Genomic DNA, 27985 nt, shown 5'->3' on the forward strand with positions numbered 1-27985 from the left:
GTAATTCAAGGAAAAATAAGATTCTAGTAGAAAGGAAACAATGATAGGAAATAATTGATAATGATCAATAAACAACATTTATATCTATTGATTTAACAAAAAAGTTGTGATTAATCTACATTGGGAGGGGTGGGGGAGGTGAGGATATAAGTAAAGTAATCCTGCCTGCCATAAAAGGAATTCAAAAAATCATTTTTAAAATTGACAAATCAAGAAAGCGTAATAAAACATATTTTCAAGGAAGGTAAATACGAGAACAAACCACTAAGAGCTAAAAGTACTTGTCTCCATGGCTCTAAGAGGAGGAACTACTCCTTTTCATTATAAGCCTTCTACTTCTACTTGAGCTTTTAAATTATGTGCATGAATTACTTTAGTAAAAAGAAAGCTAATTTTTTTTTTTTTTTTTGGCGGTACGCGGGCCTCTCACTGCCGTGGCCTGTCCCGTCGAGGAGCACAGGCTCCGGACGCGCAGGCTCAGCGGCCATGGCTCACGGGCCCAGCCGCTCCGCGGCACGTGGGATCCTCCCGAACCGGGGCACGAACCCGCGTCCCCTGCATCGGCAGGCGGACTCTCAACCACTGCGCCACCAGGGAAGCCCAAGAAAGCTAATTTTTAAAAAAAGAAAAGAATTCAAACTTACAAATTCAGTATGAATTCAAAGAAAGGAGGATTGTGGAACTGGAAAGCATGAGAAGGAAGCCCTATCTACCAGCTACAGTTCCTTACCCCATCAGGGCTATTCACAGAGAGACCTCCTCAAAGGAGCTCCTGCAGCCTAACCAGGCTTTCTTACAGGCCAGGATATTCCCTCTGTACCAAGTGGCAGGAGCAACCGACAGACCCACAGGCACTTCATTTAATAAAAGTGAAGAATTGGTAGAGTCCAAATTAATGATACTATAATGTGTATGGAATCAGTATAAACAGCAATAAAATATTGCCATATTACAAGGATACATTTCCTGAGATCTTATGATAATTTCTAAACACTAAGTATAATAACACACAGTGGAAAATCTACAATTCAGGGTGAAGTTCCATGGCGACAGTCAAAATGAAGATACTTTATCTCTTGCCTTGGAATTTAAGCTTAAGCAATAGCATCCATTTCTGGACTTATCCTGATTAAAGATAACACAATAATTCAGTGTAATATAACGAAGTTCAAATTTGGTCCATTTACAAAAGAATTCTCATCAAAGTTGTTTTAATCATAGAAGCCTTGGATTCCCACACAACACAAACCGGGTACTTGAAAAGTAAAGCAAGTACTAGTTCTGCTTAGATCACTGATATACCAAGAGTCTCTAAATTTCTCAACAACCCCATGGCATAGATAAAGCAAAACAAGAACAACCAATAGTTACACATTACAGAAAGTCCTGACAAACTAAAATTCTTATGAAATTGTTCTTATTTGGTTCATCTTTTTCTTAAAATTCAAAAAAGTCAGGCACACTCGAAAATACATTGGGCTCCTCAAAATGCAAGGTTCCCTGAAGCCTTATAGGCTGCTTCATGCTACCAACTCACTGATCAAAACCTAGATGTAATTCAAGATACATTGATATCCCCTAAAAAAAAATGATTTCACAAATGTGTTGGTTCCTAAGGGAGAAAAGGTGGCTCCAGTCACAATAAAAGCCATACTTACGAATATAGCAAACTTGTTCAAAGGACCTGTTTCAAGGAGAAAAAAATGATATGAACCAGAAATAACTGTATTTTATTTTTTTTAATATTTACAGAAAACTGTTCAGGAACTCATATTTTTTGATAAAGCAATAGAAAATGGATTTATTTTCCATGAGTTCAAAAGCTTTGTTATAGTGTTTTCATTATAAACCTACTGGTTCAAAAAGAACTACCAGAGAAACTCCCACAATTAGTACCACCTTGACCTTCATAGTCTTATCACCACTCATTCTTACTACAAAAAATAAAAAATAAAAAAAATAGAAGCAGCAAAAAATCTGATTACTCGCTCAACACGAAAACTTACTACATTATCAAACTTCTTTTTTCTCAAATTAGACATATGAAGTATAACATATGAGCAGAAAGATTCCTCTTAATATAGTCTAATGACCTGTGTGCTATTTAAAATCACAAATACTTTAAGTAGCATAGAGTTTATCTAAATGTATATTAATGTATATAGATTATGTCCATTTTAAACTTAAGAAAGAAAGCCTATAACTACAGACTTATTTTAATAAGGAAACACCAAATATTAATTCTTTTTTAAAAATTCTCACATAAACTTACAAGAGAAATTTAAAATGAATAGGATGCACTATTCTAACCTCACAGGCAAAAAAAGCTAAAAATATGCCTCATTTGTGTATTTACTATGAGGTCCAAAGATACAAACAAAATCAAAGCAATAAAGAATATTATTACCACTTGATAAAGATTAGACAAACTATCAATAAATGTAAAAAATACAATGTATTATATGATGAGTTTGAATGCAAAAACCACATATTTATTAAACATATGATTAACTTAAAAACACCAAACCAGTTTGTTTTAAAGTGCTCCTCATCCAAAACCTTGGACAAAACCATCACTCCAAAGTGAACGGAAAAAACAGTTTACAAGGCAAACACTGACAATAGGTATGGACAGGCACTACCAAAAAATGCTATTTGTTCTTTAATTAAATAATGCCATTCTCAAGTTACGAAGGGCAGTACCTTGACAGATTCCTTTTTTATAAATATTCATAAATAAAAAATGTCTAGATATTCTAAAGAGCTGCAAACATTAATACCTTACAACAGCAGCCTACGTCTATTTTCGGAAAAAAGCACTAAAATCCTCTTCCATTGCAAGTCATTTATTTCTCTGGTTGAAGTGAGCAAGGTCACTACAATATTAACCTCTTTTCTAGAACAATGTAAATAACAAGGTATACACATCTTAAATTTGGTAGGTCATAAAAGTTAGGATGCAATCATTTTTTCTGATGCAACAGAAAAATAAATAAGTAAAAATTAAATACTTTAACCCAATATTTGGTATTGACAAATCAGTAGTGTCAACTTCATATACCAAGGACAGCACAATCTGGTTTTTTTAAAAAATCCTCAATGTCATGGTATTTGGGGTAAAAATATTTTGAATATTAAATGTTTCCTTTTTGCTTAAAGGAATATAATACAAACACCATCAAGCTGCGACCGTAACTCACTTTCAGCTGGGGTAAAGTGACCATTTGGTCCATGGCACAAGTTACATATATCGCACTTCTGTCAAACTGAAACCTTAGGTTTATAAGATTTCATGTTTATAAGCTACAATACACACTGACTAAGATGTCAGTCCCTCACAGTATTTTAGAAAAATATCTACATTTGTCCTTACAGATGTCAAAATGTTACACCATCATTTGTTCAAAAAAAAAAAAAAAGATGCACATTCATACTGTGAAGTTATTAGGAAAATACTCTTGCAAATAAACTATATAAAGATAAAATACACTTCAAAGGTATGTGGGTTGTTTTTTGTTTGTTTGTTTTACAATATTCTATAAAGTGCAGAGAAATCCTAAGGGAAAAATTACTCCCTATAACATAGTTTAATTACAGCAGCTTTTGCATAGCAATACTTAGAGGAAGTTGGACACTTCCGTTTCCTCAGGAAGAGAAGGATGGAAGAGGATCTTCCGATTCAGATTTTTTTTTGGCCATAAGTCTGCTTTCTTCAGGAATGGTTGCTGATGCCAAATCTCCATTAAGTGTATTTCTGGAACAGTGAACAGGTCCTATTAAGAAATTGATTAAAAGGTTAAACATCCTATCAATATTAACTCCAGTCCTCCATGAAAGAATATTTCCTATTCAGGGACATGAAATTCCTTTAGCTTCTTGCTAACTTTTTGATCGTTTGTTTACGAGTAAAAATGTAACTTTTCTAGTATTGGCAGTTGTAAGGAGAAACTCCAGAGTTCTTGAGAAATTATGAAACTATCTGAAGTAGAGATACTTGTTTTGTTCATTGCTAGAACCAAGGTTGGCACACACCAGCAGCCAATAAGTATTTGATGAATTGAATTTAGTCTTTCTTAACTATTGCTTTTCCAACCTGATCGTTTTAATGCTGTTGGTATCCTCCTCATTTTCTAGGCAAAGAAACCAAGTCCCAAAAAAGATTACAAGCCTAATCCAAGAATCACACAATTGGTAACAGAACTGGAACTAATTCAGGTCTTGCTCTTTTCATCACAAGACTTTCTTTTTTTTAAATATTTTAATTTTATTGGAGTATAGCTGATTTACAATGTTGTGCTAGTTTCAGGTATACAGCAAAGCATCACAAGACTTTCTGAGCAAAGCTGACAAGGTATGTCGCAGTGAAAGTCACATCTCCATTTGGGATGCAGCTCACAAAACTATCACTGCAGCTGCCAAGTGAGCACATCAAACACATTGGCATGGTCCTATTCACTTTCACATGTACATTTTTTTTTAATTTAGCATGAACATTTATTACTTTTATAATTTTAAAAAATCTAGTTAATAAAAGTAGAAGCAGCTGCATCTCTCAAGGAAAAGAATACGCTGCAATAAAGACTTTCAACTAAGATTGCTAATTTGTAAAACAAACTTTCTAAGAAAGAGCACTAGTTCAGTCTCTGCTTTGTCAACTAACTGGGACGCTAAACTTTACGATAAACAGAAGGAAATCTAAGGATAAAACTCTGACCTACCCTACACTTGCCAATTTTAAAAAGTTCTAGAGAAGTGAGATATATGTATGTATATAAATATTAACGCATGTGTATATAAATATTAATGCATGTATGAGTGTGGGTGTGTGTAACTAATTTTGTTACCCTCCTTAACAGCTATATTGGGGGGTGTTAAACGGAATATTTACACTTAGATCTTATAAAAACAGTTTTCAAAAATTCAGAACCAGAGTGCCTAAAAGAGAAGAGAGCTAAGGAAAATGGCTGGCTTTAAAAAAATTAATTTAGCTATCACAAATGAAAATGACACCCTTAAAAAAAAGAAATGGCAGGACTTCCCTGGTGGCGCAGTGGTTAAGGATCCACCTGCCAATGCAGGGGACACGGGTTTGAGCCCTGGTCCAGGAAGATCCCACATGCCGCAGAGCAACTAAGCCCGCAAGCCACAACTACTGGGCCTGTGCGCCACAACTACTGAAGCCCACACGCTCTAGGGCTTGGTGCCGCAACTACTGAGCCCGTGTGCTGCAACTACTGAGCCCGCACGCCTAGAGCCCATGCTCCACAACAAGAGAAACCACCGCAATGAGAAGCCCCTGCACCGCAACGAAGAGTAGCCCCCACTCACTGCAACTAGAGAAAGCCTGTGTGCAGCAACGAAGACCCAACGCAGCCACAAAATTAAAAAAAAAAGAAATGGCATCTAAAGAAAAGTACAAGGCGGAATAGAATTCTTTCATAAGCTCTGCATGAAAAGGGCCATATATAAAAGGCAGAAAGAGCAAGGTAAATCGGAATGTATGTTAGCTGCTCCAGGTGACATTTTTTCCCATACTTAAGCTCTTTAACCATCTTCCTCTTTTTCTTATCACTTCCAAGATCTAATAAATTGGCCCAGGAAAGTTTCTTTCTCCCAACCCCTTCTGACACTCAATCCTTTTCCTTCTTTCATTTCTTTACTCATTGCCCCAACTTATATTCAAAATGATAATGAGCATAGTGTTCTATATCAATAAATAGATTAGTTCTGTAAGAAAAATGGGCATTAAAAAAAAAAATGCAGGGCTTCCCTGGTGGCGCAGTGGTTGAGAGTCTGCCTGCCGATGCAGGGGACACGGGTTCGTGCCCCAGTCCGGGAAGATCCCACATGCCGCAGAGCGGCTGGGCCTGTGAACCATGGCCGCTGAGCCTGCGCGTCCGGAGCCTGTGCTCCGCAACGGGAGAGGCCACAACAGTGAGATGCCCGCGTACCGCAAAAAAAAAAAAAAAAAAAAAAAATGCAGGCTTCCCTGGTGGCGCAGTGGTTAAGAATCCTCCTGCCAATGCAGGGGACACGGGTTTGAGCCCTGGTCCGGGAAGACCCCACATGCCGCGGAGCAACTAAGCCTGTGTACCACACCTACTGAGCCTGTGCTCTAGAGCCCGTGAGCCACAACTAGTGAGCCCACGTGCCACAACTACTGAAGCCCAGGCTCCTAGAGCCTGTGCTCCACAACAAGAGAAGCCACCGCAATGAGACATCCATGCACTGCAACGAAGAGTAGCCCCCGCTCGCCGCAACTAAAGAAAGCCCACGCACAGCAACAAAGACCCAACACAGCCAAATATAAATAAATAAAATAAATAAATTCATTTTTAAAAAATGCCATCAACTTCTAAAAATCTGAAAATGATCAGCAGGCCCCTTTAGAATCTCAACCATTTTCATGAACTTTACATTTCTCCTCTAATTAAACCTGTTTAACCTTCTGGTTAAGTAAAGCAACTCTATCTTATGCAATGTTTTCAATTTATTCAAATACTAGAAATCCAACACCATTGTTTAGTCCCATTTCAGCCACACTATAAATCAGCTGGGCTCTTCTAGGCCATCTAAAGAATTTAACCACCATTCACCATGTCATTTCCATAAGGGAAATAAAATCTTGTTCCAAACAGCTGACTTACAAATAAACTCTTGGAACACAATCTGTTGCTTAATTGAGAACTGTATATAATTTCTATCCCACACGTTTCATGGGCAATAGTAAAGACTCTGAAAAGCAAAAGTCTATTAATGGAGTTGTAATAATAATACCATATTTGCATTCACTGAAAATCATGGTCACTACTGTCGAAGTAGATATTCTGACAGACTTTCAAAGGTTTTTTTCTGAAGAGAAAAATAATTAAATTTTAACATAAATCACAAAACCTTTCCTAATGTATTCAATCACAGTATGCTGACTCTTTAAAAATAAGGAAGAAAAAGGTACAGGAATAAATGTTATTATAATTCATCACCACCACCAGAAAAAATTATTGTCCTTGGCCATTTCAAATTCTTTAAGTAACAATGCTGATTTTTTTTCTTTGAACTTAGAACTTGCCTTTATTTTCCCCTAGAATCCTACCTACAATTTATGCTTTCTTCTAACATGTTTTTTAAACGCAAACACAATGGGAATATAAATTACTAAGAGATTACTAAAATGCAGTGGGAGTAAAAGATTTTGATATTACATATATAAATCTAAGACATGGTATTTACAAAGAGATACTTTGTACTTCTTAATAACAAAGGTGACTGTAAGAGGATTATGAGCTTCTGTTGATTGTGTGCTAGTTGCTTAGCTCTGAATGAAGGAATTAATCCACGGGCAAAGTACAGTGTTCACTGTCAGTATCCTTCATTTCAACAATTAGAGAGCCCCACACCAATTTTGCTGAACAGGCCAAAGGGAGAGACACAGCCCTTCTAACTTACTATCTGGGTCTTCGAGAGGAACATCATTACAAGAGTCTGTATCTGAGTAGGTTCTTCGGCGCCGCTGGGAGAGTCGGTGAAGTGTAGACACTGTTTCTTTTATAGAGTGGCTACTCCTGCAAGTTAAATAAAAAGCATTAAATTGTAAGGACTTCAACAAATGAAAACACCCTCAACTGCAGTTTTCAATGACTTCTCTTTAAATGAAAGAAGAACTATTTTAATACCCAAAGTTCTATTTTAGCAACATTCTACTCCTTCAGAGGTCAGGCCACAAACAAGTCAAATCATTTACAATCTAGTTGGTAAGCTGGGGAATACAGCCTCTGAGCCAAATTAAAAGGAAAAGAGGTACAATGAAGAAGTGATTTCTTTTATAGAGGAAGTCCAGCTAGAGAGTAAACATATCAGATGGTTAACAAGTGTTTAAAAACTAAAAGTTATGGATTTCACAAGTGCATGCATCTAGCGTCATCCATAGCCAATCTGAAACAGCAGAGCAAAGGGGTCGGGCAAGCAGCGTGGGAGCATGCTAGGAGCCAACTCACTGAGAGCAGCAAGAGCGGATAAAGACAGCAAATGGAGGCTAGGAAAACTAGCTTTAAAAAATCAGCTTGGAAAACTAGAAAAATCAACCTAAAAAATTCAACACAGAAGCAAATCACCACCACTCGACAGCACCTCAACTACCACTGGATGACAGCCCAACATTACTGTTCTTAATGACAACTCTGATTCATCAAAAAAAAAAAAAGTTTAAAAATTCTTATTATATCTTATTCAATAAGGTAGAAAGGATAAAATACAGGTCAAAAATTTCTGTCATAAAGATAAAAGTTTGTTAAAGGAATCAAGCTTTTATTTTTCTGAAAAATTCTGTTGATGAAACTCTTCATTCCCCGATAGGATTATATACACACATCACTGGACTCTTCTCAGCACATAATAGCTCAATCAATTACATAACCATCAGAGGGAAAAATAAAGTGACAAAATAATAAGGGGGTTCAGTTAGCACTTTTTTTTTTTGGAAGGCACTCAATAGATGTTTACAGAATGAAAGATTAGTTAAATTCTATAGTGCTTTACAATTTTCTAAAGTTTCACACGTGTGATTTCATATAATCCTACAATAACCTTTTGTTCCCCCTACCCCTATATTAATGTAGAGAAATAAATGCTAATGTCACTATAATTTCATCATTTTCCAAAGACAACCAGAATAAGACAATCATAGCAACTTAAAAGAATGTTACCTACCAAGATAAATAGCCTGGGATATTGGCAAAATCTAGAACGTAAATTTTTTAAATGTGTTGATATGAATACATACTTTAAAATATCAATTAGTTTTTCTCTCTTTTCAGTAACACCTTAGCTCCTATTATAACAACAGCTCAGCATGAATAGATGATGCTATAAAAAACTGTAGTAAAATAAGCCTAAGCTTGGAGCCTTAATACATCAAAAATGGATTTCTATTAACCATCGTTGGATATAATTTACATCTAAAAAAAGGATGATAGCTGGCAAGGTGCTTACCTTGCTGACTAATTTATTCACTCATTTTTTTCTTTACCTACTACCTACTGGGGCCAGGCCCTATACTAAGCACTAAGAGAAATAATGCTGAGCAAATCAGAACCAGACTTTGCCCATACAGAGTTTACATTCCACTTTATGTTAAAGACCCAAAGAATTTCCCTAAGTAGGTATAATTTTGAGAGAACTTGGTCAAGAGAAAAGGTTATTTTACCTCTCTGAACTGCAAGAACCAGGGTGGCTGACAGAACGCTTCATCTAGAAATTTAAAAAGAAAATAAGCATAATTCATATGTCAAGTAGAATAAGACAGCTCTAATATATTATTATTATCATAATTAACATAAATTTACTCAAAGAAAAAGATGGCTGGCCAAAAAATTTATTTTTTGCAGAGCCAAGTAACATTATTAGCACAATATCAAGCTTTCTCCCCAATAATTATTAACTGAAATCTTTCTCAACACATACAAAAACATGTGGATTATTTTCTCAATATTAAAAACTAAATTTTATAATATATATATAATACATGTGTTTGTATAAAGATATAAAAAACAGTATACTTAACAAGTCCCCAAAAAATCACACTATTTGTGATGTAAAGGAGTATCTAGCAAGCCAGAAAAGAAAATAATCTAATAAATGTCTCTTTTTTTTAAAGGGCAGAGCTTCTCCTTACCATTCATTATTCAAGTAGCTATTACACAGATGTTCTAAAGTGTGGTTTTCATGGAAAACAGCATTAATAATTCAAGTCTTTTAAGAACTCAGAAGAGGAACCCTAAGCCTCAAATAGGTTTCTAAAAACATACACTTAAAATATAAATAAATAAATAAAATCTGAGTCAGCAGAGTATTAATATGACAAATACGAAACATAATTTAGATCTAACTACTCCATCAAAAAAACAGAGGCAGCCAAGTAGATTATTTCAATGCTTAGCAAAGTAGCAAAAAAGCAACATTTATATCAAAGGCTAAGGATGGTTGCTTTATATACAGGGGCTCAAGAGTCTTACAAGTGAGTCCAAGTCTAACAGTTATGTTACGTAAATGCCTTCTACAGTTGCTCTGAGAAATCCCAGTTGAAATGAGAACAATTATGACCCATCCAATTTGTAGTCCAAGGATATCTAATATGATTAAAATAAAGATACAAATGGACATTAACATCTCCTTTAACAGACAGAAATCACCTCCTTTAGGATTACTCACGTGGCAACACCCCCACTACAATTATCTGTGGATCAAAATGACAATTGTTTAAACTTCTATGATGATTTGAAATATAACTGAATGCAAGTTAATTTAAAGAGGGACACGATGAGATAACCATATAAAGTAGGTATAAAGATCAAGTTAATTTTAGAATTCTCAAATTTTTCAGCTTTTTTATTTACTCGTGTCGTTAAAGAAAAAGAAAGAAAAAGATTTCCTCTTGAAGACTGTCTGACCTTACTTTCCATGCTACGTGTCTCCAGAACTATTTACCATAAGCCACAATTTTTGCCTTATGTATGAAGTAAAACGGCACAGTGAGGAAAAATAAGTGGCCTCTAACCAGTATTTCCTAGATTAACTTATTGATTTCTTGTAATGTTTCTACTGATAAAAAGTTTTAGTTTAAAAGACACAGTTGTTATAGCTTCTTATACATAAAATACACATATGACCTCTCTGGACTATACAACATTTATAACAGAAGGCATTCTCCTCAGAAGTTCAATGCAGAAGTTAAGCAGGTTTGAGGTGTTTTCATTATATTTGATTCTATAAAGTCCATCTTAAAAAAAATACAGTGTACCCCTTGTATATCAAGCTCAGGAACATAGCACTATACATCCATCTCAAAAGATCAGGATTTTTTGTTCAACTATACATGTTATTTAGCAGTCCACAATAAACCTAAAATTGTTCTAAAAAGCAACATTGTCAAACTGTGTTCTACTAAACAACACAGTCCTCTGAGTTAAAAAATAAACAAAAGGGTTCAATCATCAAATAAATTTCAGAAACACTACACACCACCTCTCCTCAGAGATTCATAATACACTTTAGCATAAAAGAGGTTCTAAGAAGTCCTACATCAGCGAAACCCAATTTAAGTTAACCTAGAACTTCCCAAACTAATCTGGCCATAAAACTCATTTTCATGGTACACCTATCTCAGAGGACGCTGTTGGTCCATCATAAATTATTTAGAAAACAATGATCTAGAGACTTCCCTAGTGGCGCAGTGGTTAAGACTCCGCGCTCGCAATGCAGGGGGCCCAGGTTCAATCCCTGGTCAGGGAACTAGATCCCACGTGCATGCCGCAACTAAGAGTCCGCGTGCCGCAACTAAGGAGCCTGCCTGCCTCAACTAAGGAGCCCATGTGCTGCAACTAAGGAGCCAGTGAGCTGCAACTAAGTCTCAGTTGCACAGCAACCAAATAAAAAAAAATTTTTTTTAAACACTTTAGGAAAACAATGATCTAAATAAATTTAGGTAATAATCTTTACTAATTCTCATATGACCAAATTTGCTGTGGTGGGTAAGAGAACCTCGGAATAAGTTGTACCCTATTATTTCTGCCAATAAATAGGTCTGCAGGTAACTGCTAAAATAAGAGCCAGGCGGCATTCTTCATTCCACAAAAGGGCTCACGAAAATAGCTTGATGAAAAAATGTAAGTTTTCATCAAACCTCATCTCACCTCCAAGTTCCCCACAGCATGCTAGGGCAAGTTTATTACCTTGAAAAGGACAATGAATCCATCACCCTTGGCAAAAAGAGTACCCCCTGTTCAGAGTAATCAGAAGATAAGAACCTAATGTTAAGGACCTAACATTAAACAGGTTACATCTACCTCTGATGTAAAAAACACCGTATTTTACAGATGAAAAAAATGAAGTCCAGAGAGATTAAGTAACTTGCCTACTTGGAAGATTCAAATCCAAATGCTGACTATAAAATACTGTTTCCCCTGTAACATGTTGTTTCGAATCTCTTACAGCTCCTCTAAAGATTTACTTAATTTTATCCCCTTGTGAGTAAATCTTCACCCCATAGTGGTGTTTTTACCAAACAGAAGAGTGTTACCCAACCTTTTCATGTCACAGCACCCACAGAGCACTATAATATTTTCCTGACACACTGGGGTAAATGGCATAGCCCTTCCAAGGGGAGGGGATCAGGACCTTGGCTCATGTTGAGCCCATCAGCTGAGAGGCTCCCATACAGAATCTGAGTACAGTAAAAAAAAAAAATTCAACCTGTTGACTATTTCCCTCCTACTGCCAGTTTCCAGCCTTAAAAATAAACACAAAAACAAAACCACATGCAGTATCACTGGAAGAAAAACCAGAAATTCCAACCATTTGAACAGGAGAAGGTGACACAGGAGAAACTAAGGGATCCGGATGGCACAGCTGAAACATCTCGGGTTTAAACTTGGCATTCGCTATCTTCACACATTCCTCAAGCGTTGTGATGAATGTATTACACGTGGCACTAAGTAGAGAAGAGGCTTCATTCATGTTCTGAAAAATTACATGCAAAGAGTTGAACAGACTCACACACAACTATGTGGATTCACGTACCACCTTACCATCAAGTAATGAAACATTACCTTCAATGGATACCTTACTAGGTTATGCTCAAATCTGTTTAAAATGCATTACCTTAGAAAGTTGAAAGCAATGCATGAATAAGAATTATCTGTCTCTCAGGTAAACAATGTATGAAATTAGACTCCAAGAAAAAAATAACTCTTACATTTAAACAAAGTATCATATTGAAAAACTGTGTACAAAAATTTATCTTAAATAAACCTAATCTAGACTGTAAGTTTCTAACTATCAGAATTCCAAAGGTAATCACAGCAGTGGAACACCATGAGGGTTACTGAGTGCCAGGTAGAATTCATGTCTACCCGATGCACATTCTCCCATTTCTTCCTTGGTAGAATAAAAACTCCAAGTTCTTTTTGGGACAGCAGAGTGCCTTGCTCCTGGGGGATGAATATAGACTGGTCTAAGACAGTCATGTCTATTCCATGACCCTTTGTCAAATACTCATTTTTCCTAGTTTTCGTGGACCCAGACTAAAAAGATAATGAGAAGTCTGCTGGGGTTTCTGGGATTTTCATTCCCTGATAAAAGCAAAGGACAGCAAACTGAGATGGTCTCTCTCCATCCTGGCTACCCCACTGCCTCCTGCTTCTGTGCGAACTTGTAGTCACCTTGAAGGCTAGGGCATGAGGAGAAAAAGCCAACACACCAAAAATGGCAGAGTGGAAGGATAGAACAAGATTGGGTCCCCGACACTGTCCCTGAGCCAATGGAGCAGATATAAGGGCACCTGCCTGCAGAGAGCCCGTGGTGAAACAGCAAGTGCCTTAGGGTTTAATGTACTTGCATCTAAAGGCATCCTACCTCACCTAACATTCCTACCTAGTAGGAGAAGGCCACAGGAAAGTAGGAAGATTTCTTGTCCCACTTCTCCCAAGTTAGGCAAAAGGGGACTGGGAACCAGGCTGGCCTTTCACCCAGAGAGCAGTAAGGCTCACTGGTCCTACTTCACCAGAAAGAATGAGCCTATTTCATAGCCAGGTCCTGCAAATCTGAATTTTTATTTCTACATCACTGCTCTGAGAATGATTCTCTTTTTAAATTAGTTTATAAAGCTAAATTATTAACCCTCAGTAGTTAAGCTAGGACCTAATTACAAAAGAAAGAGCACAGCAGCTGTCCAATGAACTCATGCAGTTAGTCTGGAGAACAAAGCCGGTAATGCTTCTTTCCCACCCCAACCACCAAATAATCAATTGGCTGCAAAGACTGGCCTTGATTCCTTGGAGAAATGTGCTGCTTGCTGCTTTACTCTGGTTATACAGACATAGTCTAAAAGATCCTACAAACTTCCAGATAGTCTACAGTACGAAGAGGTCTGAATAGCTGAGAATAACTCATTTCGAAAATGCTTCTCTGTCATCTTATGTAAGAAGCTCACCCACCATGTGCTGCAAAGCATAACCAGACATGAACGGATCATCTTGGATATACCTCCATGCTGGGAGATGAATGATTCTCATCATGGTGAACAAATTCTTGGATCGTATGAACTTGCTTCATTAGGAGGTCACAGTAGAGGCGAAGCTCAGACATTTTGGTTTTCAGAGATTCACTGGTTTCACTTATTTCTGAAAGGAACATATGCAAACATTCAATTAGACTATTTTCATACTTCAGAGGCAAAACAACAAAATGGAATCATTAAAAAGTAAGGCAGGGCTTCCCTGGTGGCACAGTTGTTGAGAATCTGCCTGCCGATGCAGGGGACATGGGTTCGTGCCCCAGTCCGGGAAGATCCCACATGCTGCGGAGCGGCTGGGCCCGTGAGCCATGGCCGCTGAGCCTGTGCATCCGGGGCCTGTGCTCCACAACGGGAGAGGCCAGATCAGTGAGAGGCCCGCGTACCGCAAAAAAAAAAAAAAAAGTAAGGCAATAGATATGAATACCTGTAGCTTAAGAGGTGTGAGACCTCGGAAACAGAATGTAAGGTTTTCCCTGAGGAAACATCTTCTCTTTAGATAGCTGGAAAAAACTGGCAGTCATATGTCTGACATGAAGTTTAGGTAGATTAATTTCCAGAGACAGGCTGATGACAATGAATGTCTTATACAGGATATTTCCATTCCATTACTCATCTTTAATTTGATAAGCACTTGTATTTCTTTTTTTGTGAATTGGCTTTTCTTGTCCTTTACACATTTTTCCAGCTCTGATGTTTGGTTTTTCTCTTAGTAATATATAAATTGATAAATTTATAATTTATAAAAGTTCTTACGCATTAAGACAGCAATCTTTCATCCCTCCAAAATACTGCAAATACTTTTCAAGATCTGTCAGCTTTCTTTCAGTTTTCTTTATTGTATTTTGGTAAACAGAAGTTTTTAACTTTTATGTAGTTACAACTGCTCTATATAAACATTCATTTATTTTCTTCTGTTCCTTTCACAGCTTCATTTTCACATAATATTGGTTTAAGAATTTTTTTTAATTAAGAGCCTATGTTCCTTTCTTTAATATATCCAGACAGACTAAACATCCAACCATAATCTCAGCCACTCACTTACCAATACCTTCTAAACTAGATGTGCAAGCAGCAGAGGAAGGAAAAAAAGTATACACAGTAGATCCTGGTGCTTCTCCATATTCCTTGAGCCAGTGGCACTGCTTTGTGGTACTAGTCATGAAGCCCCTCTAGCCAGAGTAGACCAAAGCAGCTCTATCTGCCCATTTAACCTAAATTAATTTTTACCCAAGTTTAAGTCCATTCCTGCTTTTTAATTGTAGCGATATATATATATAACAAAATGTACTATTTTAACCATTTTTAAGTATACAGTTCGATGGCATTAAGTACATTCACATTACTGTACAACCATCCATCTCTAGAACTTTTTCATCTTCCCCAACTGAAACTCTACACACATTAAACACTAACTCCCCTTTTCCCCCTCCCTTAACCCCTAGAAATCACCATTCGACTTTCTGTCTCTAATTTGACGACGCTAGGTACCCCACATAAGTGGAATCATACAATATTTGTCCTTTTGTGACTGGTTTATTTCACTTAGCATATATTCAAGATTCATCAGTGTAGCATCTGTCAGAATTTCCTTCCTTTATAAGGCTGAATACCATTTTATGTATATACCATACTATGTTTATCCATTCATCTGTCTATAAACATTTGGGTTGTTTCTACCTTTTGGCTATTGTGACTATACATTCCCTCTTTTTTTTTTTTGATGTGGACCATTTTTGAAGTCTTTATTGAATTTGTTACGATATTGCTTCTGTTTTTTTGTTTTCTAGTCGCGAAGGCACATGGGATCTTAGCTCCCCAACCAGGGATGGAACCCGCACCCCCAGCATTGGAAGGCGAAGTCTTAACCACTGGACCACCAAGGAGGTCCTCATTCCTTCTTATCCTACCCTTAACCATACTCTATCCGTGATGTTCTTTCACATATTTGAAAACTGTTATAAATTCAATCCTTAGCCTTCATTTTTCAATGACCCATAATTTAGTTGTTTTCACTAATTTAAGTAACTTCTATTGTTTTTTAATTACAAAAGTAATACATGTTCAGTGAAAATTTTTGAAAATCAAAAATATATAGGAAAAAAACTGCAATCTCACTACCAAGATATAAATAGTTATTATTTTCACATTATATCCGCATATAATTGAACTAATACCATAAATTATTTGCTTGGCTTTTTTTTTTTCTTTTTGGCCACGGATGCATAGCTTGCGGGATCTTAGTTCCCCAACCAGGGACTGAACCCAGGGCCGCGGCAGTGAAAGCGCCAAGTCCTAACCACTGGACCAACAGGGAAGTCCCTTGCTTTGCTTTTGAACAGGCAATATCTGTAGCTGGTAAAGTCAAAAGGTATGGTCAAAGGGTATAAAGTGAAAAGTGAGTCTCTCCCACAAATTCCCTTTCCAAAGGTAACAACTTGACCAATTCTTACATATCTTTCCTGAGCTGGCCAAGGAGTGGCTATGTAATTTTGAATCCCGCTTTTTTCAATTATCACTTAACTTTGGGTATTTTCTCATATCATTATAATTCCTTGTAAACATTTTACTGGCAACATAATATATCAGCCTATGAAAGCACTATATAGTTTACTGAACCATTCCCCTAAATTTAAACCTTGGCAATGTTTATAAATTTTTTCACTATAATGAACATCTATGTACATAGATCTTCTACATTTCTGATTATTTCTTTGGGATAAATTACTATAAGTGAACATGACAATTTACATTTATGTTTAAGAAAATATTCTCACCACAAAGGAAAAATTTATAGTTACCTTTTTCTTTTTTAGTCCTAGTATCAGACAAACAGGCTTTGGAGCTCCCCAGAGCAACCAGCCACCTTTGTCTTTCAGCTGCATTCACTGCCTTCATGTAGAAATGCTGCTCTCCTGGAATGATTAATTCCATTCTTGTGTTGTCTGCTGAATGGACTACGATGATAAACAAAGGGGAAATATAGTCACGGACTCAAGTAATTTGTGGAGAATCAAATCATCACTTATACAGTATTAGATGTTTCAGACCTAAAACAAAAAACTCTGATTCAAGAGGCAGGCAGTGCCACCTCCTTAAGGCGCTATCCAGGGGCACCCTCCAAGCCACCATTCTCACATATACCCAGACTGGCAGTGGTGTCAAAGTGGTGGTAGCATGTGAACAGAAAACGACAACAAATTAACTACTGAAAAGTGAGATCTAAGAACTCCCTCCCCTGGGGCCACCAGTACACCTGTCACACTTATCACACTCTTTTTTTACTAATTTCTTTGAAAGCAGTTTGTGTTTTCGTACACCGCCCATCCCCCACCCAAGCCTAGAATAGTGCCTGGCATAAAGTGCAATAAATGGTAACTAAGGTAACCTTCCATCAGAACAACAGTCCGCAACTAATGAGCATCTCATAACCACCTGGAAAGCATAAGTGTTTTAAAAATGTCCTCTTCCCCTCCACCGTCCTCTTCCTCTCCTACACACACCCTCATCCTGGATCTCTGACAAAAGAGAGCTAACCATATCGTATGCTGAGCCAATCGTAAATCTTGGTTGTAAGATTAATTTGTGTTACACTGTCATTAATCAACAAATATTTACTCTGCTCAGAGCAGTGCTGGTAGAGGGGAAGACAGAAGAGGAGAAGAAAGGTGTCTTTGCTCTAACAGAGGGAACAATTTTATCCAGGAAACAAACCGATACACTAAAAATAAAACACCTAAACGTTGAACTCTTTGGTACAGAGACTTCATGTGTGATTATACTGAAAGGTAAGAAGAGGCAGGAAGTTAAAAAGTCTTCAAGAAGAAGGATCTGACGACAGCAGAACTTGGTTAAGAGAAAAAACAGCACAAGAAAAGCCCTAGATAGGGGCTTCCCTGGTGGCGCAGTGGTTGAGAGTCCGCCTGCCGATGCAGGGGATGCAGGTTCGTGCCCCGGTCTGGGAAGATCCCACATGCCGCAGAGCGGCTGGGCCCGTGAGCCATGGCCACTGAGCCTGCGCGTCCGGAGCCTGTGCTCCGCAACGGGAGAGGCCACAACAGTGAGAGGCCCGCGTACCGCAAAAAAAAAAAAAAAAAAAAAAAAAGAAAAGGCCTCGATAAGGAACTAAACACAATATGTACTGAGGATATCAGGAGACAGGCCTAAATAGAGCCTTGTGTTGGATTACAAAGTAATGATACATTCGTGAATAAACAAGCTGAGTGGAGCCAAATTATGAGGGGCCCAGAGTGTCTGGCAGAAGCCCTAATTTAGATGATTAATTACTGAAAACATTGACCAAATGCTCAGTGTACTATGGCAAATAAGTGCCAGGTATCTTATTATTCTACTTATATAGACCATTCTTGGATACAGATTGTAAAATATATGATCATGCAACAATCAATGATGGGTGCAAAAAATTTTTGGCTAGGATATAACTACTGAAATCCCAAAGCTCCAGGAGTAACTCATTTTTGCTACTTGCTAATATTAGTGAAAGCGCCAATAGCTACCTTTAAAGAAAACAATGCTCTAATTTCCAAAGATGTTGCTACAAAATGAAACTACAATAAGATTTAGTTTCAATTTTAAAAATACCAGAATTTATGTGTCAGTCAAGGGTTGTCCCCTCCAAAGTAGTTACCTGAGAAGGCAACAAACTTAAGAACAATGCTCCCAAAACATCAAGCTCCTAGAAAAAAATAAATTAAGACCTCTACATGCAAAACTGCAAAACATTACTAAGAGAAATCAAAGACCTAATTAAATACAGGAATATATCATGCTAATGGATCAGAAGACTCTTGTCAAGAATACACTTCTGGGCTTCCCTGGTGGCGCAGTGGTTGAGAGTCCGCCTGCCGATGCAGGGGACACGGGTTCATGCCCCGGTCCGGGAAGATCCCACATGCCGCGGAGCGGCTGGGTCCGTGAGCCATGGCCGCTGAGCCTGCGCTCCGCAACGGGAGAGGCCACAACAGTGAGAGGCCCGCGTACCGCAAAAAAAAAAAAAAAAAAAAGAATATACTTCTCCCAAAATTGATGTATAGATTCAATGTAACTCCAATCAAAATTCCAGCAGGTATTTGTAGAAATTTATAAGCAGATGCTAAAACGTATAAGGAAATGCAAAGGGCCAATATTAGCCAAGACAATGCTGAAAAAGAACAAAGTGAGAAGAGTTAGGCTATCAGACACTAAGAAGTATAAAGTTAAAGAAATCAAGATAGTGTGATATTGACACAAGGATAGAAAAACAGGCCCACAAACAAAAGACAGTCCCCAAAAAACCCACACATACATGGTCACTTGCTTTGTGATGACCTTACAGTGCAATGGGTGAAAGGTTGCTCTTTTCAATAAATGGTGCTCAGTCAACTGGAATCTTGACTCCTACCTGACACCATATATAAAAACGAATTTTATGTCAACCACCAACCTAAAACAGACCTAAATATAAAAGGTAAAACAATAAACCTTCAAGAAGATTTCTTCAATAGGACATAAAAAGTTCTAATTAAAAAAAATTTTGACAAATTGGGTATTACTGAAATTAAAAACTTCTGTTCATCAAAAGATACCATTAACAGAATGAAAACACAAACCACAGATCAGGAGAATTATCTGCAATACGAAAACTCATTCAGACTATACGAAGAACTCCTACAAATCAATGTGAAAGACAGCCCAGTTTAGAAATTGGGCCAAAGACTTGAAAAGGGACTTCAAAAGAAGAGGATGTTCAAATGCCTAATTAATATCTGAAAAAATACCCAACATCATTAGTTATTGAAAAAAATGCAAGTTAAAGCCACCATGAGAGGGACCTCCCTGGTGGCGCAGTGGTTAAGAATCTGCCTGCCAATGCAGGGGACACGGGTTCGAGCCCTGATCCAGGAAGATCCCACATGCCGAGGAGCAACGAAGCCCGTGCACCACAACTACTGAGCCTGTGCTCTAGAGCCCACCAGTCACAACTACTGAGCCCACATGCCACAACTACTGAAGCCCGCGTGCCTAGAGCCTGTGCTCCGCAACAAGAGAAGCCACCGCAATGAGAAGCCTGCACGCCACAACGAAGAGCAGCCCACACTTGCCGCAACTAGAGAAAGCCCGTGCACAGCAATGAAGATCCAACGCAGCCAAAAATAAATAAATAAATAAGTTTAACAGTGATTCAATCCGTTAGTGTCTTAAAAAAAAAAAACCACCATGAGCTAGCACTAGGTATAGTAGAAGAATTCAAAATCTTCAAATTGCTAATAGTAAGCTTTGGCAAGGATGAAAAGCAACTGAAACTCTCATACTAGTTGGAAAACAAATTGGTACAATTACTTTGGCATTATCTGAGACAAAAAGTCTCTCCTTGATCAAACTTGTCGGGCTCTTCTGAGCCCTCTGCTTGATTAGGCCCCATCTGGGGCTTCCGGCTCTGTCCTAGTAGAGTCCACTTTTAGCAAACATCCTGCTAAGTTAGTTTAGCCAGAATCCCCCACCCTCAATATCTGATCACCCTCCTTATCTGACCAAATTCCACTTCCCACCACCCCCAGGTAATATCTGATCACCCTGACCTGTCTCCAATAAGAATCCTGTTAGGTCGGTTTAATCAGAATCCCCCTTTATCTCTGAAGTTTCCTCCTTGTAATTTTCCATCCACTGATTCCCCTATCCCGCCCCCTGCCACTCTGTTCCTTGGCTATAAACTCCCACTTTTCCTTGTTGTATTCAGAGTTGAGCCCAATTTCTCTCCCCTACTGCAAAACTCCATTGCAGTAGCTCCTATACCTATTCCAACAGGCCTGAGTAAAGTTTGCCTTACTGGGTTTTTTTAATAATTTTTTTAATTGAGGTATAGTTGATTTACAACATTATACTAGTTTCAGCTGTACAACATAGTGATTAAAAATTTTTATAGACTATACTCTATAGTTATTATAAAATATTGCCTACACTCCCTGTACTGTACAATACATCCTTGTAGCTTATTTATTTTATACGCGGTAGCTTGTGCCTCTTAATCTTTTACCCCTATCTTGATCCTCCTCCCTCCCCTCTCCCCACTGGTAACCTCTATCTTGTTCTCTACATCTGTAAGTCTGCTTCTTTGTGTCTTACTGTTTTAACAAAAGTCAAGAATAGTATTTTCTTTAATATCTGTTAAAGCTGAATGTATGAATATTCAATGTCTCCCTTAGCAATTCCACTCGTTCTAGATTATAATGAACAGAAATGCATATATATGTTCAACAAAATAAACATATGAGAATGTTTATGGCAGCTTTACTTATTATAGTCCCAAAATGGAAACAAAATGGAAAAAACAAACAAACACCCATCAATACTAGAATGGAGAGCCAAACTGTGGGACAATCACACAATAAAAATATTACACATCAGTAAGAATGGTGAACTGTTACAAAGAACGACATAGATGAATTTCACAAATATAATGTTGAGTTAAGCCAGACGCAAAAGAAAACATTGACTTATTCCATTTATATAATGTTCAAAAGCAGGCAATATTTAAATATGGTGATAAAAGTCAGATTAATGGTAACCTTTTAGAGAGATTAGTGGCTGAGGTAACATGATTATTATCCCAGCATCTAGAATGCTGATAATATTCTAATTCTTGATCTGGGTGGTGATTACACAAGTGTATTCACTTTGTAAGCATTCTTAAGGCTGAATATTGAAGATCTGTGCCCATTTCTGTATCTTATTCTTTAAACAAATAACAAGGACAACAAAAATGCCGCCATGGCTTGAAAAAGTGCTAGAGTTGCCTTAAGAATTCTGCCACTAACAGCCTTTTAAATATCCTCAAGGTTGTCAAATCTTTGAACTTTGAATGTAGTTTGATTTCTGACGAGTCAGAATCTCATTTGGAATCAAATATGAAGAATAAGATGAGATAAAACCATCATTTTTTTAATATCTTTTTTTCTTTTTGGCCGCAGTGCGTGGCACGTGGGATCTTACCCCAAAGAGGTACCAAACCCTGTGTGCCCCCTGCAGTGGGATCACAGAGTCTTAACCACTGGATGGCCAGGGGAGTTCTCATAATTTTTTTAAAAAATAAAAATTCATGCTTTGAATGTGCTTTTCTTGTGTGATTTATAAAAATAAAACAAAATTACACCTCATATAGTTCAGGGAATATGCAAGTAACAATGCTGAAGTCTTTCTATATCTTAAGTAGCCATGACTCCCTGTAAGGTTTAACACGCCCTTCTCTAGTGCTTTATTTTTTCCTTCAATTCTCTTTGAAGAATTCAATACTTTTCATTATCATTTTGTCTGATTTCTCCTACCTACTTGCACCCTACATATCCCAACCACACACACAAATGAATCAATGGTCCATGAAACCTTCCTTCATGAAAATTACAGCATGACTTACTGCTGTTTTCTCCCCTTTCGAAAAAGCACAGTATGGAAAAGGAGTGGGGAAGGTAACTTTACAGTAGAGAAATCTGACAGACACTACAGCAGACAGGTGGTCAAGGTTAATGTCAAGAGTGATATGTCAGCTCTCTCGGGTCCTCACTTCCAAGATGACCAAGAAAAGAAGGAACAACAGTTATGCCAAAAAAGGGCCATGGCCACGTGCAGCCTATTCACTGCACCAACTCTGCCCAATGCGTGCCCAAGGACACCATTAAGGTCATTAATTAACACAGTAGAGGCCGCAGCCATCGGGGACATTTCGGAAGTAAGTGTCTTCGATTCCTATGTGCTTCCCCACCTGTACTTACATCAAAACTACATTACTGCGTGAGTTGTGCCAGTCACAGCAAGATAGTCAGGAATCATTCCCGTGAAGCTCGTCCCAGGTGGACCAAACACTCCCACCCCAGTTTAGACCTGCGGAAGCTGCCCCATGACCTCCACCAAAGTCCACGTAAAGAGCTAAGTCCTTATAGACTGAAGAAAAACCATCCTCTCCAAAAAAAATATTAAAATGGCAATTATACATTGGGAAAAAAAACGGTATATCATGTTGATAGCATGTACTCCTGATATGATGTGATCTTCCTCCCTAAAACCCATAACCCCAGTCTAATCATGGGAAAAACACCAGATAAATTCCGATAGAGGAGCTTCCTACAATATTCCTGACCAGTATTCCTTGAAACTCTCAAGATCATTAGAAAAAGAAAGGGAAAACATCTCTATTACCCAGAAGAGCTTATTTCCAATTCAGCAAAGAACCAGAGATTATGACTCTGAGTTCATACTTTATCAAAAACCTGCGCTGGCCTCATCATCTTTAGAGTTCAGCCTCCAATCTTTACAACACGCTTCAATGAAAATGAAAGAAAACACTTGTAGACTCAGCACGGACACTAAAGTGGCATCCACAAGAAATTGCTTTTTCAAGTCCACACTGGAAGACTAGCACTAGTACTTCGAATTTCAATTAAAAGTATATTTATAGAGGGAGAAATATCAAAAATTGTGCCTAACAATGCTAAGTGCCACTTCTGAATGCTAAGGAGATAAATGGCATTAGAAGATCCCTTCCTGGTTAGAAATGCTTTTCTCCTCTTTTTGCAGTATGCTGAAGAACCCTTTACTTACCTAACTACAAATTCATCGAATTCCATATATTCACTTACCTTTAATTTCACAAACTGCCATCTTTATACTTCCTTTGCTCCCTTTGCAAACATCATCTTGTGAATCATAGTAGGACAGGATTCCATTATCTAAAACAAACCAACGAGGCTGCCAACCTACAAAGATCATAAATAACAAAACAGCAATAAAAAAGTACTTTAATCACACAGAAAACTATGATTACAAAATTTACCATCCATGTCATTTCTTGGCTCTAAAATAACATTCTGACATTGAAATTTTTAATTGCCAAGATCTGCCCAAAATACTCTTGCATCAATCTCCATTTTGCTGGAAGAGATTTCTGGAGAAACCTCTAGATCAGAATAAATATGCGGAATAATACCTTTATTCTGGCTTACAACCTTCTCATTAACAACCCATCAGACCCATCTTCAAAAATAGCCCTACACACAGAAAATAGCCCAAACACAATTGCCCCTTTTTTCTAAGGGAAACAGAGTCAGGTTATAACATAATGGAAAAAGCAACAGAAGACATGGATTCTAGCCCCAGTTTTGCTATCATTCTTTGTCCCAGGTTGAATAATCTGAGATGAATCTTTCATCCCATTAAATATCAAAAATTCCCAGTCTCCAAAATGAGTGAATTGAACAAGAAGACCTCTCAGGTGCCACCTCGCCCTCTAATTCTGCAATGTGGCTTTCCTCTCTCCTGTAAAATACTCTGCCTAAGCCAACTCCCTTGCACACAGTGAGTGCTGAATGAATTACAGTCTCTCACACAGAAGTTGCATACCCTGTGGTGAGAGCATGGAGCCACCACTCCTCTCTCCTTGCCCAGCTCAGGCAGAAATGCTAGAAATTGAAATCATTCATTTAATTAGCATTGACTCAGTGACTACAGCACACAACCATCACAGACTTGGCTCTAATGCGAAGCTGGGGGTGATGATGGCTTTCCTTGAAGCTCAACTCCCACTCTTGCAAGCCAGACTCAGTGTTCCCTGAAATCTTATCAAGCATGCCACTAATTTACAACAGTTCACTGATTAATAACATGGTGACCATGCTGGAGGCAGTGCGACGGCCCTTGTTCTTTCTGTGACTGTTAACTGGTCACTTTAGACACTGTCTGCTATAGTAATCAGTTCCGCTTTTCTGGGCCAAATAGTACCAAGACAGTGACAGATAGGGGAATCATTCTTACACCCCGATATAGACCCAGGATTTACCTCCCCAAAAGGCTTTACCTGTAACACTTTTGAAATGACAATGCTGAGTCCTCATAAAAAGGTTAACAGCAGGGAATGTGATAGTACAGTTCAGAGGGATGGACATCCAAAACCAAGTTTCAGAGGCTCGGAAAATTCTTTTTATGAAACTCTATATTCCTTAATGAGGTCTAGCAAATTAGAAGGTAAGTTCTTCTGGTACACGAACTTTATCTCGTTCATCACTGAATTCCCAAAACCTGGGAAAGGCACACAACAGGTGCTAGAAAACAATGTACTTCTCAAGTGATTGAATGAATGAATGATCACAGAAAACTGAGATATTGCCTGTTACCCATAAGAGTACAGATATGCAGTATATCCAGTATATCCATAATGTATTGGGCATGCACAGGAATGATGAGGATGGTATCTTTCCAAACATTAATTCACCTTGGCAAACAAATTATAAGAAGGTTATGGTGAAAATACACTCCTCTATCCCCAGTCTAGTGTGCCTAGAGGACAAATTGTGATTTTGTAAGCCTGCATTATTGTGATTCAATATCTCTTTAAAATAAATATTGAGCAAAATGATTCATTTAGAATTTGTACCAACTTGAAAAGTGACTATAGTTAAGTATATTAATCTAGCTAAGACTGTTAATGATCTCTACATACCTCTTTGAAAAAATATTTAATAAAACAATCTCTAATTGATTCACACATATATATAAGGGCTATATCTGTGAAAAAATTCATAGCTATTCCCTTTTCTAATACCTTTTCAAAACACACATTCCTTTTATCTCAAACTACCAAATGATACTGAAATTCTTATTCTCTACAAAGGATTCTTAAAGAACACTGTCATCAAACTGGAAGGTTCTTTAAAGATCACTTAGTATGAACAGCTATTCATCCTTCTGACCTAAGATGAACTAAAAGTAATAATCAGCATGCCACTGAGCCAAATTTAAATTTTAAAAATAGAATTCTTCCAAACAAAAGATTTCATTTCATCAAGCTTCTACACTGCATACTAGCAGTTAACTTAAATGCTCTGCAAAGATTAAAACCTTAAGTACACAACGTTAAAAGCTCAACCAGCTGGTGCTCAGCGACAGGAGATGAGAAAGAGGGCCAATAAGACCACATTTAGCTCCAGGAATAAATTTTGACTCATCTTAGTAATCACCCATTGCTCTGGGCTATGCATAAGATCCTCACATGACCTCCCAAGCCTCTGTGCGCTTAGAATGTTTGCAATGAGATGATCATCTGCATCTCAAAGCATAGTAACTACCATCTCAAAGTTAAACTAAACAGCATAACTGTTCTCACAACAGCCCATGTGAAAATGCCTAATAAAAAAAATTTGCTTCGTTTTTTAAATGTTTCCTGTTAAAACATACCAGTTACAGAAATAAAGTGTTTGACGTTTTAATGCAAACAAAACATCCATGTATCATAAATGTTAAAGCATTCGCTGCTATAAATCTGTCTTTAACAGTCCAATTAATCAAAAAAACAGAGACAACTGTAGCTCAGTGCTTATGTCTTTAAGTGTTTATGTGCAAATTTTGCACAAGGTCAGATGGACACAAGTTGAATGTCTGATACAATTACTAAGGGGTTCAATACTTTTGGCAGAGTGAACAAGTGGGCAGCAAATCAAGATTGGCCTATTACACTAAACGAAGAAATCTGTTTGCTATTTAATCTTACTTTAAATCCACTCCCCTTCCTCTAATTTGGTGAGATCACAGAATTCTGGAGTTGGAAGACACCTTCAGGATAAACTAGTTGATCACCCCTGCCCTATGAGACAGATCTTGAGAGAAAAAGTGACTTGTCCTTACTGTTAGCTGATGGCAGAGATGGGACTACAACTCAGATTTAAGGCTCTTTTAATAAGCCAGACTGTTGGTGTCATGGAAAAGGGCCCTTCCCTGCTGGTCTCTCATTTCTACAGAAACACCTAGTTCTTCGGTGATCTTCCTTTCAACCAACTTCATGAGTGAAACTGACTTGCCTGCTCCACCTTCTGTGTCTTGCACCTTCTCCACAATTTCTCACACATTTACCTGAATACCAAAACATAAGGATAACTCATTAACAATCAACCCCTAAGAGAATATAATCTGGGAACAGCTTCCAAAATCTTGCTTGTTATGCTTGAACAACTTCAACGAAGAGAACTTTTAAAATAAACCGCGTTGCTAAGGAAAATTAAAAGAAACAGTGAAAAGAATTCCTAAAACGAAATCTTGATTTTAAAGGGCCCATTACAGTCCTATGCCCCAACAACTCAGTTATCAACAAAATGCTGAATTAAGTGTGAGTAAAGGCAGAGACTGCAGAAACACATGTAGAGTGACTAGGAATGGTTCCGGAAGCTACAGGAGAAAACAGAAGTATTATTACACGGGCAAAGAAATGGTCAGGTGCACTTCCCACCCTCAGGATGGTGCGCAGCCTCGAACTGTCCCCTGCAGAGGCCAGATGGGCACTTACAAGGGACAGAGAGAGCGATTAAGCCCGGGAATCAGACAGAGCCGATTCGCTGTGAGGGTCCCCGCCGGCCTGGCGGAGGGAGGAGAAGCCCCTTACCCGCCTTCTCCGCAGCCTCCCTGCCTGAGCCCGTCCAAGTCCTCTCCCCGCCGCCCCCACCCCCACCCCGGTCAGCCGAGCCCTCATACCCGTGAGATAGTTGGTCCACTTGTACAGAACTCCCTCCATGCTTCAGAGCCCGGCGCGGCGCATCCTCCTGGCCCGGCGCCGGCCGCGGTGAAGGGGGAAACGCGGGGCCTGGGCAGCCCCTCCCGGCCCGCCCGGGCCCCTTCCCGGGCGCCCCCAGCCGACACAGAGCAGCCCTCAGCCCGCGCTTGCTGCCGGGACGTGGCGGCCCTCAGAGGCCGGGACGGCGGCCGCCGCGTCGTGCTTGGGGGCCTTGAGACATCCCCGGGCGAGCCCCGTTGGCGTCGGCAAAGTCGGGACAGCGGCCGGCCTCCCGCTCGCGCTTCAACCGCCCGGCTGCTCCCTTCCGCGCCCCGGCGCTCCTTCCTCCTCGCCCGCCTTCCTTTCCCCCCCAAGTCTCTCGTTTGTTTTCATTG

The 27985-nt window shown here is 38.5% G+C and overlaps 1 protein-coding gene across 1 annotated transcript; it reads right to left on the reverse strand.

Moving 5' to 3' along the window:
• Nucleotides 1-2470: 2470 nt before the first annotated feature.
• PLEKHA3 (pleckstrin homology domain containing A3) lies at nucleotides 2471-27985 on the reverse strand. The gene is made up of 8 exons (XM_081241573.1): nucleotides 27572-27985; nucleotides 23695-23811; nucleotides 16867-17022; nucleotides 14038-14174; nucleotides 12349-12513; nucleotides 9203-9246; nucleotides 7447-7562; nucleotides 2471-3773 (listed from the first exon to the last, which is right to left on the reverse strand). Exons 1-8 carry the CDS (start codon nucleotides 27609-27611, stop codon nucleotides 3646-3648), a joined length of 903 nt encoding a protein of 300 aa, XP_081097699.1. The 5' UTR covers nucleotides 27612-27985; the 3' UTR covers nucleotides 2471-3645.

The sequence above is a fragment of the Mesoplodon bidens genome (genome assembly GCF_964165515.1).
Source record: "Mesoplodon bidens genome assembly, chromosome: 8".
NCBI lineage: Eukaryota > Metazoa > Chordata > Mammalia > Artiodactyla > Ziphiidae > Mesoplodon > Mesoplodon bidens.